We start from the raw sequence: 20,330 nt of genomic DNA, 5'->3' as shown, positions 1-20,330 counted from the left end.
TTCCTTTTGTTATTTTAAGGATTTACATGGCTGGTATCTTCACCATTATCAGCAATGTAATCTTCCTTCCACGATTCTCAAGCCAGCCTTGTTTATTTTGATGTAATCCGTGTTAGTTTGATTATGTCAGAGTTGTCTGCGGTCTCTGATATATCACGATCCATCCTTCTCCATTTGCTTTGAAGTAACAGCTGGGTAGGTGAGCTCTCTCAGATGCAAGGATGGTCATTAAACTTTATCAGAAGGCTTAATTGTTGATATGTATCGAAACTAGCATTGTGATTGATCTCATTAAACTAAACAAAGCTGATTTCAAGCAGTGATCATTGAAAGATTTGATAAATTCATTAGGCCAGGCCAATTATACTTCTTGTTTTACCAATTTTTGTTCTCCAAAAGCTTAAAGGCAAGAGGGAAAAAAGAAAGAAGTATAAATTCTCTGGTAAAGTTTAATATTCCTTCTAGATATTAAATTATTTTTTACCAATTGTATATGCGACAAATAAATATAAAAAAATTTTTCTTGTAAGTGTACAGTTTGGCCCAATAAAAATACAGGGATTATTACAGAAAATTTATTTATTTTTCTCTTATTCTTGAAAAAAATACAACCGGCAGATCCGTAAAAACAAGGAATAAAACTGGTCTGGCCTTATAGTAAAGTGTAAGGTAATATAGGAGGTATTTCATCACACATTGATCAGATAAGGACGTCCCTTCTATGGTTCATGTTGCAAATCTATGTAGGTCAGAAACTGTTGTCACTGATTGCTATCATGGTTATAAGTAAACATTGTTAAGTGTAATTATTACATTAAGAAGAGAGTAATGGTTACATGCATCAAAGAAAACGATGAAGCCCTTGTTATCTCTTACATAAATTGACTTCTGTTGCGGCTGCAGATGAGAGCTGGTCCTTGAGGCAGTTGCTAATTTGATAAGAGGTAACATAAACCTACCTTGTGTATAGTGTCCAGCTTGAGTTTGTTTATTGTTAAGTGATACTGCAGCACCAAATGGAATTGGGTAACCCACTTCAAGGAGGATGGGGATGAGGGAGGGAAAGGGCTCTAGCTTAGTCTGATTTGATTAGAGGAGGTGATGTAAGTGAAGGGTGATGAAAGAGGAGACAGAAGCATTTTCAAACCACTCGCATCCTTCTGCAGAAGGTGATGTTTAATATGTGGTTTATTGTCACTGTCTTGTTTCGTGTTTGAAACTTAAAATTTCAGTGAATTTAAAATTGTTTTAATTCATGCAGCCACTTCATAGATTAACATGGCATGGCTTTCACAGATGGAGAGATTGTATTCTGTGTGAAACATAATTACAAAATTATTGAGTGCTTGTACAAATTTCTAGGCAGTGTAAGCAGAACACTTGGTCAATTAAATACATGTGACATGTACATGTAGAAAGAATTTGTTGTAGCAGAACTTCCTAAATGTGCAGGAAACCCCTGCAGTGTTGTTGTGTCCATACTCACTCACTCACTCACTCATGAACACATACTTATGGCCAATTATAATTGTACAATCTATTCTTCTTTCAGCTGATGTTTCCAATGATTCTAAAACAGGTTTTGTCATTCTACTAACATGCAATAAATAGATATGCAAGTAATAAATATCAACAAAGTATATACTACACCCAGCCTGTCATTTCTCAATCAAACATGGTGACAAATATTAAAGAGCCAAAGTAGGAGCTTGATAAAATAATATGTTTCTGACAACATTTGATGGATTCTGAGCATTAGTAATGCATTATATGATAGGTTAAAAGCACTATTATCCTCAGCTGTATGTCATGTATTGAAGACCAGATGATGCAGACTAGTGAGAGATAACAGTAATATGTGCAGCACGATTGATGAGATGGCAGCTGCAGGTAATTACTGAGTTCTGACATCACCACATACACAGGCCTTGTCTCCCAGGAATGCCTCCTGCGTCTAGACATGCATGTCTCTTGTCGGCAGCCTCTACGATTCTCATTTCTCAGACTTGTGTGTATATCTGACAAAGTTGGAAGTATATTTCATTGTATGTCACTCCATTTAAAGAAAATGTGTTGGGATGGTTTAGTAACTTGTCACCTTGAACACCTGGTTTCGATTCCCCACCCAGGTACAATATGTGAAGCACGTTTCTTGTGTCCCCCACAGTGATGTTGTTGGAAAATTGCTAATAGTGGTATAAAACTTTACTCGCTCACTCCACATTTACAGAATTTTTCTTGTCAATATAAAAGTAGTCATATTTCAATTTTCCTCATTCTGTTGGTAATAGCTTTTATACTTACATAAATAATTAAATAATCTTCAATATTATCCGTGACTTATGTATTCTATTGCCATTAAGTGTATGCTATCAATCAGTTTGTGACATATATGACCTTTATATATCATGTGTAGTCTTTGTCTGCATATTCACCTTTCATGATTACAAATAAATTCACCCCCAAAGTGCAGTCAGAGAACTGAACCTTTACCAATGAAAGCGTTCTGTGCAAAAAGAATTCTTGATTCCTCTCAATATTTAAAGCATGTCAACAGCAAAATGGATCATGTAATTTTAATCAGAAAGTTTCCAACAAACTTTGGCAGTGTAAGTTAAGGCAACATGAGATATATTGCATAGCGTGCCACTATAAGATGAAGTATAAAACATTATCATTACTATGCTAGAGCTAACTAGATCAAAGGTTTTCCTTATTGTGGGACTATAATTCATTGACAACTTTTCCCTTGCAACTTCTTCCTATATAATTGCAGTAATTCTTTACTGTTGTCCATTTGTGGTCACCATTGTCCAAAACTGGTGTGAAACTGGCACGTCCTGCATCTGAACACTATTTATGACACTACATGTCAGATAGAATTACTTATATTTCAAGCAACTCTTGCAGCTGTTTTGGAATTTTCAGAAGAATCATTTTTATATTCCATGACATTTTTATCATAAGAGGTCTCACCAAGTTCAATTTCTATATCTGCGGAAGGACATGGTCATATGTCTTTGAGACATAAAAAGACCTGAACTTGCTATTCAGTATCGTGGGATTTCGCTAACTAGCTGGCTTGTTTCCGAACAGACATGTTTCCTCGATTTATAGTTGTTTTTAATCGTCTCTTTTCAGTAATGATAACTTAGCACCTGATTCACGACACTAGTCTCCCCTGCCTGGAGGCCTGGTTAGGGTGCTACTAAATGTCATCATCTTGGCATCCTTGATACTTATAAGGAAATCTAAAGTATTCCTGGCACTGCAGTTTCAAATAATACAAAGAGAAGCAATAAAAACTTTTTGTATTATTATGAGATCTGCTTGAAGCTGAGACATTTGCACAGAGCTGACTGCATCAGTATGTGTTTATCAATCAGTGTCAATCCATTAAGATTGGTGTATTTGAAAAGCTTATTCTACTCTACAGTGACACACATCACAAACACATCGGGGCTGTGGGGTAGTCTTGTGGTTAAAGTGTTCGCTTGTCACACCAAACACCTGGGTTTGATTCCATGTGGGCACAGTGTGTGAAGCCTGTTTCTTGCATCCCCACCGTGATACTGCTGGAATATTGCTAAAAGCATCATAAAACCAAACTCACTCACTCACAAACACATGCAAAGTCAAATCACTTTGTCACTGTGATATTTAACACTGGAGGAGATGGTATCATGGGATATATTGTATCCCTAATGTAGCCTCTTTATGGTTAGACTGAAGGTTGTTTAGGTCTTCCTGATGAACCTCCTTCTGAATGAAAGATGTCAGCTACAGAAGGTAATGGGACAAAGAGAAGGATCGGGTTACTTCATTGATTATAATTAGCTGGGAACATCTTCACAAATCACAATGCTGTGTTTGTTAATGCATGTTTGAGAATGAATTCACATAGCTGGCTCTTCTGTACCACTTGTGTATGTGCGAAGGTTTTTTAACCTTGTATAATGAATATTTGCACCAAGAATGTCTCAGATAGGGCAGTAGCACAGTACCAAAATATTCATACCGAAATGGAACCAATTCAAAAGGTTTTGCTCATTGCTCATGATAGTTTCAAGTGTTGCAAACTGTAGACAAAATGAGGTTCTAACTTTTCAGATTTTGAAGTGTGATGTATACTCTAAGTGATCTTTTTGTTTAGTGTCAGCACAAAAATTGGTTTATTAGAATGTTGCTGAGTGCTGCCTTAGACATTAAGCACAAAATGTGTGGAAAGTAGGCATGTACATTCTGAAAAATCTGCAAGAAATATGTACTCATAAAGTTAAGATAGATGATATGAACATCACCTTCATCATCATCATCATCACCTTCATCATCATCACCATCATCACCATCATCATCATCATCACCACCATAAATCATCATCATCATCATCATCATCATCATCATCACCATAAATCATCATCACAATCATCATCATCATCATCATCACAACCATAAATCATCATCATCATCATCATCATCACAACCATAAATCATCATCATCATCATCATCATCATCATCATCATCATCATCATCATCATCATGACTCTCCAGCTTCTGTTATGGTGTGTTAACAGTCACAAAGTAAGCATGTTGTTTCACGTCCACCGTATTTCAACCTTTTTCTTTTCCTGAATGGATGCCCAAAGTGGCGGAGTAGTCAAGCTGGATAGTGTGAAGAAGTTTCACTTACGGTATATTTATGATGGGTGAAAAAAGTCATTGTTTGTGTGGTCTAGGAGGCCCACCTGGCTTGAAGCTTAACCCTCAAGTCACAATTCCAACAACGTTCTTCCAATTCTGATTTTTCACCAATTTGTTCCTTGTGGCCTGGTTGTAGCAGATGACTTTAACAGACTGAGGGACATATGACTTAACACAAAATAGCTTGTCAACAAAGAGGAAGAGACATGTGAGGTCTTGGTTGACTTATATGGGTAAAAAGTAATGGGATTTTTTGAGAAGGCATTTGAAATGAAGTCATTATCTTGATCTATAGGAACTGATTCCAGAGGGTATGGGGAAGTTTTATATGTCAAACCTTAGCATAATGACAGGGAAATATTTCTTTCAGCATCAGAACTCTTATCTTTCCGACAGTTTGTTATCTGTAGACCTATTTGCTCTTTAATTACATTTCCAACTACAATTTCAACAAATATTTGCCATCTCTGCTACTTATGTCATCCCAATATTGGCCAATTTGTCTTCCTCCACCATTCAGAGGTCAAGTTACAGGAATGTGTCTTCCAGCGTAATTACATTTCAGGGGGAAAATTTCAACAAATTTCTCTGTCACCTTGTAAGACAAATCACGGACAGCTGTCAAAGGGTATATGGTTTGGTGAGGTTTATTGAAAGTTCATTAAGGTCAGGTTACAGAGGTCCTCTCACAGGAGGTCTGGGTGAAAACACTCTCTGCTGTTTTTACCCATGTTGTGTTGAGGGCATGTGGGTGTATGATCTAATGATACAGGTTTAGGAACATCACCTTCCGACATCTGGAAGACCACATTGGTTGCATTGTGTGTATCAATACAACATATGTCACTATCAATACATTGAATATCAGTAGAACAAGTTATACAGTGAATATCAGGACAAGTATCAGTATCAATTCAATGAATATAAATATTAGTAGAACATATATCAGATTAAAAAAATGAATGTCAATATCAACAGAGCCTATGTAAGTATCAATACAATATCAGGACAAGTATCAGTATGAATACATGTACAATGAATGTCAGTATCATTAGAACATATATCAGGATCAATACAATGAATGTAAGCATCTTTAGAACATAAATTGGTATCAATACAATTGATATCAGTAGAACAAGTAACAGTATCAATAATATGAATGAACGTAGAACATATATCAGGATCAATACAATGAATGTAAGCATCTTTAGAACATAAATTGGTAGCAATACAATTGATATCAGTAGAACAAGTAACAGTATCAATAATATGAATGAACGTAGAACATATATCAGGATCAATGCAATGAATGTAAGCATCTTTAGAACATAAATTGGTAGCAATACAATTGATATCAGTAGAACAAGTAACAGTATCAATAATATGAATGAACGTAGAACATATATCAGGATCAATGCAATAAATGTAAGCATCTTTAGAACATAAATTGGTATCAATACAATTGATATCAGTAGAACAAGTAACAGTATCAATAATATGAATGTAAGTAGAACATATATCAGGATCAATGCAATGAATGTAAGCATCTTTAGAACATAAATTGGTATCAACAATGTCATTATCAGTTGATAATGGAACATGTATTAATAAAGCAGATGTCATTATTAATTTGATCAGCATTGGTATTGATGGAACATATACCAGTAGCAGTATAATGAATATCAGTATGATACCAATATATATTGGTACCAATAGAATCTTGATCGGTAGAACATCTATCGGTATCAATAGAATCTGTAGAAAATGGATGTGTAGAATAGAGCAGAATTAAACTAATTATCAGTAGAACAAGTATCTATACAATAATTATCAGAATGTGTTCAGGGACCTGTTGAAAGTGTGGAAATCTGACCTGAAGACAGGACGGTCTTCTGTCATGGAGACTTATGTCATGACTGTGTGTGTCAGACTACCATTCCTTCTGTGTAGACCCCTGAAGGTCCGGGGTAGCATAGGCCTTCAGCAACCCATGCTTGTAAGAGACGACTAACAGGATAGGATGGTCAGACTCGCTGACTTGGTTGACACATGTCATCAGTTCCCACTTGAACAGATCAATGCTCATGTTGTTGGTAACTTGATTGTCTGGTCCAGACTCGATTATTTACAGACCGATGCCATATGGCTGGAATATTGCTGAGTGTCGCGTAAAACTGACACTCACTCACACTCACTCACTCACTCACTCACTCACTCACTCACTCACTCACTCACTCACTCACTCACTCACTCACTCACTCACTCACTCTCATTCACTCACGTGTACATGTATTGTGGGATACCTGGAGGGTACATACCAGGAATAGGAAATTGAAGCTGACAGAATTTGCTGAAAGCAAATTACTATTTTAAAGATGTTGCCGATAGCAACCCAACATGAATAAATCTAATGTGAGATTATAATTTCCAGTTTCTTTTGCTGTTAAGTTTAACATGTATCTCAAAAACTATAACTTTCTCCTTCATAAAGAATTGTTGAATCCCCTAGTGTACAAATTGAACTTTACTTTACCTTACTTTGGCTTCAAGATGTAATAAAGGCAGAACTAAATTGGATATGTTTGGTTTCAACAAGAAATTCTTTATGGGTCTGCCAGAAGCATGTCAGAAAGTATTTCAATTCTTAGCTTCAGGTTATAGAACTTAGACCTTGGAATCATTCTGAGACCATTTATCTTTGGGACATACTTGAAAACAGTTCTTGTAACAGCCAATTACCCTGCTGCCGTGACTTGACTGCAGTTAGAGATCCAAGAATATGTCTCCATGAATACCTGATAGTTGTGGAAGTGTTGTGTTGTTCACAACCTAGTCAGCGTGAAAACGTGTACATGTCGCTGCCGTTGGAGTCAGGAAGAGCACACCGAGAAGTCCACTCTACACATTTCCTGCAACACTTGAAGTATTTTTATGCCCCTTCAAGACAGTTCTCAGTACCACAAAGAAACTAGGACAAAGTTCAGTGTTAGAGTTTACAGTTCCTGGTACTTATTTTCAAAGGTGTTGACCTTTGTAGCAGGGCAGTTGATGGATTCTTTTGAACAAATTGCGAAGATGATCAGCCTCAACATGTCACTCCTTTACAATAAGCATGATAAGCTATTTATTGAAGTATTTTTTGGATCAGTCTAAGATGTCTTCTCCAATCTTGAAAAGGAATGAGAGATCATATACCACAGTGAAGCAACATTGTGACATCACCATTGTACTTGCCTCTGTGGTGTTTGATGAAAACATTTTTTGCAATGTGAAGAAATATAAGGATGATACGTTTTGTATATGAACAATTGTGTTATCAGAATAAGTTTATATAAAAATAATATTTTCCACTTGAGACAGTACAACCACTGGGCTTGGAATTACTTGTATATTTCTTCAACTTTCTTCATGTACACTTTATGAATGTATACAGACGTTCAGAAGAAATCAGATTTCAGAATTAATAGCTTCAGTTTAAACATTTGAAACTGTTGATGTGAATTAGTGTCAGGTTGGAAAGGGGTTATTTTGAAATGAAACAAATCAGTCTTGTAAAGCCTGAACATGTAAAATCTGTCTTGTGTGTAGAAAGATGAAGATTACAGCTCTGACAATAAGAACATGTTACAAAGAACCTTTTGTTCAGAAGACAGCTTGTTTCATTCATTTGATGTCTTCTAAGAAATATATTCCTGAAGATACTGCATGCATTCATATCATTGTCTTGTAGCAAATATATGGGTAAATGTTTGTCCTAGACATCTGTTTTCCTATGCCCTACCAGAATGTTCTGAAAGATGGTAGCACTGTTTTCACAAGAACAATAGATTCCAGAATGTTCCCTGTTTATGCAGGTTGCCAGTGAAGCTGGGATGAAACATTGTCTTGGCAGGGAGTCTTGCGCTTCCTTAGGAAATGCCACCAGTTGATGACCATGTACAGCTTTGAACTTTGTGAGAATTTGTAAATGATATAGTTTTAAAAGTTCCTTTAGGGTTAATTATTCTTTCTTTCAAATGTGATTATAGCAACAGGTATGCCTGCTGTGCTTAAGGTGTCAAATCAGCATTAACCTTCTTGTGTTCCATGCAGCTCTTGACTAAGCTGCCAGATTGTTTATTCTCAACTTGTGCGGTGGTCACGTGTTGGCGGCCAACCAAGGCATATCATTCCGATTTTTCTTAATGAGACCAAAGATTTATACTTAGTTGTTATACTAAGTTGTTGTTTATGAGATTCAAGAATCATTCTCCCTTTGATCAGTGAGTGAGTGAGTGAACTTAGTTTTACACCACACTCATGACGGTGGTCTGTAAGTAATTGTGTCTGGACCAGACCATCCAGTGATCAACAGCATGAACACTGATTTTCGCAATGGGGAACCAGTGCCTGACCACCTGATCCAGTTAGTCACCTCTTACAACAAGCACAGTCGCCTCTTGTGACAAACATGGGCCGCTGAAGGCCTATTCTACCCCAGATCCTTATGGACCTCTTTTGATCCAGCAATTGATGGCACTTGAATGTTCTGGAATAATGAACGTTCATTACTCTTTATTATTTTCATACAGGTCATTATTTCAAGAGAAAAAATTATTTTAGTTTTCATAGCTTCAAAACCTATTCTTGTGAATAGACAACAAAATTTTGATAATCAGTGATCTGACTCTTGTGAAAGACTACAAAAAATCTTTTTAAAAAACACCGAAGCTGACACTGCATGCATTCATCAGATGAAGATCTGAACATCCAAAAGTCACAAGAATAGACTTCAGGTTGTATTTTCATTTGCAACTAAGGTCCCAGGAGGTGCATTTGTTGGTTTTTACTTGTCATTAACACTGTATAGTCACTTTAAAGTCACAACAGGTATTGCTATGGCTGCAAAAATACAAGACCTACCACAAACAGTTTGCACTAACAAGTAAGCTCTGCTTTCTTATCTGTTTACCATCAGTGTGTGGCAGTTGTCAGAGGCATTGGAGAAGACATCAGTTTCCAGAAGTATTATTTTCAAGCATTGTTGTTTCAAGGTATTTTGGTTGAAAAATATATTGGATCTGTTCAGAGTCTTGATGGTACTTCTGAAGATTGACCTTTGCAGGTTGTGGATGAAAAATTGTAAGAGGCGAAAGAAACTGACTGAATCTTTTTCTTCAACTCCAACATATCATTAGCATCATGTGTGTGAGAGGCCATATTAGTTAAGTGAATAGGACAATCTGCCAATCAATGGCTTGTGGTGGTCAAAACATCCACCATTCTTCACGATATTTTGACAGGGGAACCTCCACAAAAAAAATCAAAGCACAAACTGTTGTGATGTTTGGATAGACCCCCCAGGGCAGATGGCGATGGAGATTCTTTTACCAGTGGAATACCCATCTTCTGAACCATGACCTGGCTGAGGAACTGCCAATAACCCTTAGCTCATTGGAAAGCCATCGTTCAACTGTAGAGAGTCTGTTATGGCCTTTGTTGTCAGAGTTGATGGTGGTTGTGTTTCTGATCACAAGTTGCTGAACCGTTCACCGTACTTGGGATACTTATCTTTGCCCCAGCCTTGTTTGTTGTTTAAAGTGAAACCTCTGTAGCTTCTGCTATACAACACCCAGTGATGACTAGATGGACAACGTTGTTCATAAGTTTGATCATGTGGAAGAGAGACTGACAATTTTCGTCATAAGTTAGATCATAGTACATGCTGATTTTGTGGCAGAAAGCTGGACAATGTTGGGAAAGAATTTGATAAAAAGTTTGAATACCTTTGATGTTCATTATTATGATGATGAATCTAAAGAAAGAAATATGTACTGTGTTTGTGTATGCATCCTTAGTACAGTATTCCAGAGTTATGTATTGTACAGAGAATGTTCAGTGGGCAGGGTGCAGATTAGCATCTTTGGTTGGCATCTTTTGGGGCTGAATATTGCCCAAGGAAAAAATATTAAATAGAAGAGACCCTCAACATATGCTTCTCATGTGGTATCGAACAGTCCATTTGAACATGTGCCTGAAAATATAAAAACTCCAAACCTGATCTCTAACATTGAAGAGATTTCATAAATCTCTGTATCGATGAGGAGATTATCATTGGACCATTTGATCTGCAGTTGTGCTGTTGTTATCTGGTCCTATCATCATGCAGTTAATTACTTGCCAAGTCCAACACTGCAAGCTCAGTACTCACAGCCCCTTCCAACCAGGTTATAAATCAACCTGTCCCCCAAGGATCGATTGTCAGGGTGGTACCGCTGGCCACCACATGTTGTTCAGGGTCCAGGAATACCGGTTCTGCTTCATTTGCATGCAAGGGGCTCATTTGGCCCTACAAGGGAGTTATTCAAATCACTGGAACAGTTTGAATCACTGAAAAGATTAGGGCGGTATTTCTGTCCACCACATGTTTTCAAAGAGTTCTGGCTCATTAAAAATATGATAGATCTGACTGACCTCTTGCAGAAAGCGTCTGGGATTTTAGGATTATTCCGTGAATTATTGGGCTATTAGTCATGTATATCTGTCTTTGAAGAAGTAAAGCTTGAAGGATCATAGCGCTATTTAACAGTACTTAGATTTGTTGATTGGATAAATGACTAGTCAATGTCTACACTATTAATGTCAAGTCCTTGTCTGGAAAAAAATATTGTCTCAAGGTGTTTGTTGTTAAAAAGTTTTAATTAGGACATTTCTAATGGCAGTGATTAATTGAGCTGTTGATGTTTGACGCTTAATTTAAACAGACTCTAAGCAAATCAGAAGACAGACCTATCCTATTTGGTGGAAATCAGAAGACACTCTTTATCCTGCTTTATCCCCACAAAGATGAAACAGTGACTATGGCGGAGTGTAAATTAGTGTCATGTCCGACCATATGTTCTTGGAGTGAGTAGTGTTCTCATTTCTCCTGAACTTGTCACATTCAATAGCAAATCATTGAAGATTAAGACTTCATGCAAGATCTTAATCCTTGTCTCCAGTTTTAGGTCAGGCCTCTGTCAAATAATGCGAAATTGAGAGCCAATTAGGAAGCATTAATATTTAATGGGTAATTTTACAACTTTGAAATTTGCTCATAAAATCTCATACAAGTGGGGTCCTAGCTGGGTCTTCTAGGCAATCGGTGTAATTTAGGGCATATCTGCCCCTGAGAGTTTTTACTCAAGACGTCTTTGAAGCTGAAATCAGATTTTGCAATTCACTGGAAACTATTTCACAGTCCATTGCAGGGGATAAAGAGCTTGAAATAAATTTTGGGGACAAAGGGCTTGCCTCTCTCAGTGAACTTCAACAAAATGAAAGACCTTAGACCTCAGCTTACTGTTTGTTCTCATGTAATACCCTGTTTTCTACAGATTCCATATTGAAAATGACACTGTATCACAACACACTTATTACATTTTCATGAACACTGTATGCTCAGCAGCTTTGTATTAATAACAATATTGAAAATGAAACATGAAAGAAAACAAGGGTGGTGTTATGTTCATATAAGGTGTCCAAGAATTAACATTCAAGTCCTTTGAATTTTGACATAGATGTTTTTCACAAAACATCCCTGACGGTCATCACAGGCTATTGATTGTCTTTCATACTGCATCGTGTTTGTCTAACCTATCCCTCCATCTTGGGACTCTGTGGGGACAACATGTTTTTGTCCTTTCAAGAGTCTTCATATTTCAATGACATCTTCTTCTCAGCTTGAAAAACCTAACTTTCTTTGCTTTTTACCATCCCCCTCTGCTCTGTGGGGGTCAAACTTGAACTGAGGGGCTTCACATTTTAGAGAGCTTCATCTCCATAAAACTGGGCACTTGGAAAACGAATTGACTTCTACCCAAGCAGTCGAATTTTGGGCAGCTGCCTGTGGCAGCTGAGTTCTGTCATCTGAAGTGCCCAGACTATACTCTGAGAACAGCACCAATGAGTCTCAAGACATGTGCTTGACATAAAAGAAAGATTTTAAGTTTCTTCGTTGATTTACTCAAATCCTGCAAATGCACTTACCAAGGGGCGTGAAGGATTTGAACTGTACAAGCTGTTGGTTCTTTCATTTGAGATGGGCACACCTGTTCATCAGCTGATGATGACATGATAGAAGAGATGTTAAAATGCCCACCCACTCTGCAGCGATATTAGCTTCTACTGCGGTATTAGATCCTGTCATAGCGACATGATATCTTGTTGAAATGGTTGTTGCATTCGTTGAAAACTAAGATAACAATTTTTTAAAATATGTTTTTTTCCAGATAACACAATCAAACCTTTGCCCATTTAATCCAGGCACTGCTGTGAAAGACTGCTATCAGGAATTGCTGTCTCAGTCATGCTTAGAGCAATGTGTGCTTCACGTGTAAAAGCCAAATATTATCAATGTATTGCATCACCAAGGGGGACATTCCAGATGGACACTAGATCATATTACTGGAAGCCATGCCTCTTGTATAATATGCCTAAATATACACAATTGAAAAAGGTTATTAAAAGTATAAATGACAAACTCCTTTCCTCAGAAATCTCATCTAGAGGCAGAATCTGTTCCAAGGCTTTGCAATTATCATAGCATGTGTTTATGAATCATTGTGGAATATTGATCATACCAGGTGTTCTCAAAAAGATTGCCCTGCCATTGGCGCTCATCACAAAGGTATACAAAGGCAGCCAACTGCCCACCCTAAAAACAACATGGACACACATGGCACGTGACATTTGTAACCTGTGTTATTATGCTTGTAAAGATGTTTGTTGTCAAGTGGTACTTTATAGTATGCAGACAAATACAGTTTGAAGATGACGATAAGCTGTCCATGTCCCAAATATTTTATCTTGTGTCTCATTTTCAGTGTCTTCCAAGCTCACTTACCGATATGTTTCTTCAACTACTGATTTCTGTGAAGCCATTACCGGTGTTTCGATTCACACAACCAGAGTAACGCTGACACCCTTTGGTTTGGTACATGTGTTTTACCATAATCTTTCATTATCAGCACTAACTGGTTCTCACACTGAAATGGTGACACCACTGAAATCCGCTTAGTCTCTATGCTAATGTTGTTTCTGTCGTGTACATTATGCTTTCTTCTTTAAGCTATGCTTAATGCAGGGAGCAGAACTATCAAAGACTTCAATTCCATTAATTCCTCACATAAAATTTCAGCTTGATTACATGAATGGTAATTATCACATTGAGCTGGGTGTGTGAAGGAGCTATCCCCTCTGTTTTGTTTATATGAAAAAGCCCCGTGCTGAAGGATAGCATCTTCAACGGATAAATGTCCGCCTGATTAATTTCATTGAAATTTGGTTAGGTGGCTTCTGTCGTTAATGGTGTCTTCAAGGAGAACCATATGGAATGGTTGTACGTGCACTGATAAGACTTGTCCTCTTTGTTCATGACTCATGGAAATGTACAGACACTAAAGCCTTTTTTGTTTCATTTAATTGTTTAAAAGTTCATGATACTACCATTTTTGTGATTGAAGTAAACACTGATGAACAAATCAAGTTTATCTTGAATTTGGTTCTTGAAGTCATAAATGTAAAGCACATCAATTACTCAAATGGATTATACTGCAAAAACCATTACTAGTATACATTGTCAGTGATTCAGTCTTAGCTCTATTTAGTATCTACCCAGAATAATATAGTGCTAAGATACGTCAGTGATAAGTCTTGATGCCAGTTATGAAGGTTACAAGCCCTTGTGCTATTTCCAACAAATGATAATATTCAACATGGCCGCCTTTGACTTTTGGTGTGTGCTGAGAATGTCCTGAGGACATCTGGCCATGTCAAGATGGTGTGTGCTTGGGTGACCTCACACTTGTATAAACACAGGACAGGGCAAGGGGAGGACATTTGGAAAGCAGTCTCCATGATACAACATAAATTACCCCTAAACTGAAGCTGGTGTTTTCTTTCAACACAGTCTCCACTGATGTACTATGTTCCTTGAAACAGCTTATGTTGTTAGTCAGACCACAAAGATGATGACCAATAACGTTTTGAAAGTTTCATGGTTATTTCAGATATATTTTGTTTTCTTCATAGGAATATGAAAGGATTACTTTTGGAAAGGTTCTGTAGACATCCCATGGTTTTGGTTAATTAGTCAAAACAATTAGAATGTACATGTTTAAAATGGTTTTCACCTGTTTGATCAGAAATGGATGTGAGTATAATTTTGAAAACACTGCAAGTAGTTTTATTTAAACCATTAATTTCATCAAAAACAATCCTGAAGCTTGAAAACATAAATTTACAGAGATACACCTCACTCTGATAAATGTAAAGTAAATTAATGAATTAAGTGTCTGTTTGAAGTAAAAAAAAACATGTATCATTGTCACTAGGTGTCTGTGTTGAATGACAGTATTATGTTTGACCCATCTTTTGACTGACTGATGGAGTTTAAAACATGTCCGAACAGTCACCAATGCTCATTATGCCTGCAGCGATCTGTCTTAACTGATAGCAGCCTGACAAACATATCTATTTAGACAGCATGTTATTCCCAAAAATCAGATTGTATTCCAGTTGTGATGGGAATGCTAATATGGGGACGAACATGATCTGACATGGGAAGCCCTTCTAGAGACATATCACTTCATGTCTGAAGTATTGACAAGTAATTCTAGCATATAATATATCATGTATGGATGTGATAACCTTTGTAGAAAGATCTGATAAATATGCAAATATGATCACCTACCTCACATTTCAAATAGTAAATCTTTATATAGAATTGATGCCAACTTGCTCAAGAACATTTGCATAACATTCAGCATAAGTTAATTCAGTTTTCCCTGTATGAGAGTGGTTGTGGCACCAGCTTGGCTGAATCTGGTCCCTTAGAACATATGGACAGTTCAATCACTTTTGTGTTTATATGCCTTTTCTGAACTTCGTGAAAGAAAATAGACTTCAGACTTTAAATTAGTCTGTTGAATAGACCCTGAAGCAAATATATCCAAGAAAGCCCACACAAGTATAGAAAATGTGGCAAATCTAGATTTCCTTAGGTTCAGAAAATGAAGAAAGTCTCAGGACTCCATTTCATTATATTATTGGTTTTTTATTATGAGCGTTTTTTCAGTAAAATATGTTCATTTCAGGGACTAGTTGTTAGTCAAACTTTGAGCTAGAGTATGATAATGTGTGTGCCATGGTCATTTGTTATGATAATGATATGACAGGGGTTTTCTTGGTCTCAGACACATGCTGTATGATTTCAGTGATGATGTGTTTAAACAGACTACAGTTAGGACAAATGGAAAGTTTCTTATTCCTAATATACTGTATTGAAATACAAAAACACACTTGACAAATTGTCTTTGTTGGTGACTTCGTTTCCTTTCTGAATGACATGTCAATATGAATTTACATTCTGGAGTATAATGGGAGCCTATTGGTTTAAGTGTTGGCGTCCAACTTGGGTGTAGAGTGTGAAGCAAATTTCTGGTGTCCCCTGCCATGATGTTGCTGAAATAGTGATAAAAGCAGCATAAAAACCATCTTCACTCACCTACTCACTCCAGTGAATGGCATCAATAACATTTTGTGTAGTGGACCAGTACCAAATTACAGTTTATCTGGTCAAATACATACCTAAATATCAACTTTGATGAAATTACAAACAATTCCTGTGTTAGTTGTCATCCAGCTGGTATTTTGCCAATCTACAGTGATGGAGTTTTCTATGCCTTTGTGAGCAAAGCTTTCTTCATGCCAATTTAACTCATTTCCACTCATCTGAAATCAATTGCTAACTACATGAAATTGCAAGTGATTTGATTTCTCTACTTAATAAAATTTGTGTCTCTTTAGGTATGAAGAAGATTGTAGAAGTTTTCCAACCATACTTTCACCGTATTTTCCACCCTAGCTGAATTTGTCGATTGGGATCTGAAGATGTAAATTTAATGTTACGGATCAAAAGGGCTTTCAATCTGGCAAGATAGATTGTTTCTTATGATGAATTGCAAATCAGTGAAAAGTGAATTTGCTTTGGAAGTATGAACGCAATTCATCTAACTGTGGGAGGTAGTCTAGCATCACATCCGTCTGTTAGAAATTATGCTAAGGAACACTATGGAGGTCGTCAACTGCATGCTGATTAATGGCAGTGTTATTTTAAATCCAATGGCTGGTTGAGTGAATGTCCAGATGAGAAATGACAGAAGAAATAGATACATTGTTGAAAAGTTTCAAGTTTCAACCTAATTTCATTATTTTCACGAGCACTGCCTTGGAACAAAGTTTTCAGCTAAATCCCATTTTAAATGCGATCCATATCACTTCAGTGTCACAGACAAAGATACGATTAATCACATGCTGTCTGATGGAGAGCTTGCAGTGTTTTTGTATACACCCTGCTGTTTTTGAATTACTCCTTTGCATAAGATGTCTATTCAGCCTTAGAAATTTGATTTTTTTAGAAGAGTTCAAGGACCGGTGTAAACTGGTGTGTGAACGTGTGTAGCTTCACTGACTTAACGTTTGTAGCTTCGGTGACTTAACGTTTGTAGCTTCACTGACTTAACGTTGGTAGTTTGTAGCTTCACTGACTTAACGTTGGTAGTTTGTAGCTTCACTGACTTAACATGAGTAGTTTCAATGGCTTAAGCTTAGTAGCCTCCGTGACTAGGTCATTAGGTTCACTGACATAACATTAGTAGCTTGACCTGTTTGAACAAAGGAAAAATTTATAATTTGTTTACATTTTCTGTTTGTTTTATTCAGATTCTGTTTGTAACAAAGTAACACAATTTATTTTCTTATGCACATTATTTCTGTAACCAAAACGTGCAACAGTCCTCGAACACTCTCCACTCGATATGCCAAGACAGTGTTTCTCTAAGTATATACCACAGAAAGGGGTTAAACCTTACACGAACTGATTTTCAAAAGTCATAGATTATGTACTGATGATGATGATGATGATGATGATGATGATGATGATGATGATGTTGATGTGAAATATATTGGTTTAGCATCCATGCAACTCTGGTGGCAATGTATTCTGGGTAAAAAAGACCGAGGCAAGGTTAGTGTAGCTCTCAGCAAGTGCGAGACTGCTAGGGATTCCAGACCAACCGTCTGCTCCACCGAATAACAACTTCATCCTCAACACTTGCTACAGGAATATTCTCACAACCTTGCTAAAGAACACACCTGCGTGTGAAATTATTTACAGGGAAACATTCCTGGATATATAACATGAATGTTTCAACTATTTCAATGCATTTCAATAATGGACAAAGTCTGGTTTCCTGCATAGGTGTTCATTAGCTGTCTAATAATGAAATATGCTTCAACTCAAGATTACAATTGCACTTGGCAACATGCCAGGAATGTGAGTGCTGTCTTAGAACAATCCAGTTTGGGTAGGACTAGTGATTGACATCATGAGCATCAAATGCAAAAATATCCTGCATATCCTGAAAAATATGTAACTCCCAAAGGGAAGCATTTGTTTTGTTGTCTAGTTAGCCTCACATTCCCATTTTCAGTCAGTAATATGTTGTCATATCTAGAAAACTGTAACTATGTTGAACTCTGCTGTTTCAGGTGACCAGAGTAATCCTAGAATAGTGGAACATCCCGACGATGACTATGTTGCAAAGAATGAACCAGCAACACTCAACTGCAAGGCCGAAGGCAACCCACCACCCAAAATTACATGGTATAGAAATGGAAGAAGAGTAGTTACCTCCCCTGAAAACCCCTCCTCCCATCGAATGTTGTTGAATAATGGGCAGCTCTTCTTCCTTCGTGTGATTCACAACAAGAATTACAAGCCAGATGTTGGAGTATACTACTGCAATGCAACGAATATTCATGGAAGTGCTATCAGTCGAAATGCAACACTGGAAATAGCAGGTAGGCAAATATTGACCGTCAACCACACGGAATATCATCTCAGTAATGATAATAGTGCATTTCTGTTGCACTAGTTCAAAACCAGAGGGATGCTCAAAGTACACGATTTGAGTCTTATGACCTTGATAACCCAAGCTGCCTATGAGGTGCTAGAAGGTTAATAGTCACAGGACTTATCCCACCAGGTACCCATTTTCTGCCTGGTTAGCAGAGGCAGTTTTGATTACACTAACTCGCCTAAGGTGAGACCACATTCATCACATGTCATCACATTCATCACTTAAGTCCTAGAACCTCTCAGGGGTCATCATGCTGCCATACATGGTCACCCATGCAAGTACATCTCCTCCCTCGATGTTGCAAAACACCAACAGAAATTACTTCAAATTAGGTGACATTCACAGTATTTCATACACAATCATTCATACATTCATCAGAGAAAATCAACTATTTTCATGTCCCTAGTCTTGCAGTAATTTGAAACCGTGTCACAATACGAGACCTACAAGCTGTTTTTCATAACGAACATCTCCAAGACAAGAGTTAATAGCTTATACAACCATTTCAGAAATTCAGATTTTGTTTGATATACTAATCAAATAAAGTAAGGCATATTTGATGTACAAGGTTGATAAAATACAAATGATGAAGCCAAGGAGGAAATACATGATGAAGAGAAATGAAGGGAAAATTTATTCCATTCCTTTGGAAATGTTTCATCTGTAGGGAGGACATGAATTACTTTCTCTCATATGCATATGCATTGGCTAGTGGTATGCTCACAGAATGGATATCCCCTACTTTTTTTTAATGATATATTTGCGTTTGATTTTGTGCTTGCATTTCTGATGGCACCAGTACACGTACTCCTTTACCTTTACACTATTCTTGTGTTTGTCTCTGTTTGTTATGTAACACATGGTGAATACATCTAAATATTCTTGGCTCTGTAACTTGTTAACCAATCTTTAAACTAAATAAGATACATCACAGACATTCAGTGCAGACTACCTATTCACAAAATCACCTGACAGTGGTGATGTAGTTTTAAATGTAGCACTTAGAGTTTTACATGGAGATGAGCAGGTAAAAAGTTAAAGTGAAACTTCTTGATTGTTATTGTACTGATTGCTGGTAGCAGTCCATTCACATTTAGATTAAAAGAAGATTCAGCAACAGGTTGAAAATGACTTCTCATTATGTAATAAACACCACTGACTATATTACCATCAGTGACATTGTGTTGGTTTAAGGAAGGTGCAAAGAAGATGCAGGTTAAGTTGTTACTGCCGCAGCGTCCCCTTAGGGAGTTCGTATTGTGTGTCAGTCGAAGTGTTTTATGCATTAATGCTCTTGTAGAGAGTTTGCTCCACCCTAAAGATCTATGTGAGCTGTTTGGCAAACAACCCTTGAACAGAATATGTACACATTATCGTTGTTGAGAGATCCTTAACCAAAAGAACATTGTAATTGTGTATGTTGGTTATATCTAACACCTGTAACCATTTCCTGGCAAACAAGTCTGAAAAGTTGGAGTTCACAATGCTCATCTAACAAATGTGTGCTGTGACGGAACTGCTGTGGCGGCGTCGGGCAACATTGTCGGTGGAAATGGCAACAGGGAGATCAGTACCTGTGTAATGATTTGCAACAGGGGAAAATAAACTTGATAATGCATTGTAAGGACTTGTATAGAACAGGGTCAATTCTTGCAAATGTTACACTCGCAGAATGTTCCACCTTAATG

At 37.2% G+C, this 20,330-nt stretch overlaps 1 protein-coding gene across 9 annotated transcripts in view; it reads left to right on the top strand.

The window, feature by feature from the left end:
• Nucleotides 1-20,330, top strand: part of LOC137291609 (roundabout homolog 2-like) — a 284,596-nt gene that overhangs the window by 231,474 nt on the left and 32,792 nt on the right. For all 9 annotated transcript variants that reach the window (XM_067823018.1, XM_067823057.1, XM_067823051.1 and 6 more), the window contains one exon: nucleotides 18,272-18,583. In XM_067823018.1, coding sequence (XP_067679119.1) covers nucleotides 18,272-18,583 — 312 coding nt within the window. The remainder of the gene's footprint in view (nucleotides 1-18,271; nucleotides 18,584-20,330) is intronic.

This window comes from Haliotis asinina, chromosome 1 (genome assembly GCF_037392515.1).
Source record: "Haliotis asinina isolate JCU_RB_2024 chromosome 1, JCU_Hal_asi_v2, whole genome shotgun sequence".
In the NCBI taxonomy this organism is placed as follows: Eukaryota; Metazoa; Mollusca; class Gastropoda; order Lepetellida; family Haliotidae; genus Haliotis; species Haliotis asinina.
Note: the sequence above shows the minus strand (reverse complement) of the source record. Positions and strands in the feature narration are given on the sequence as shown.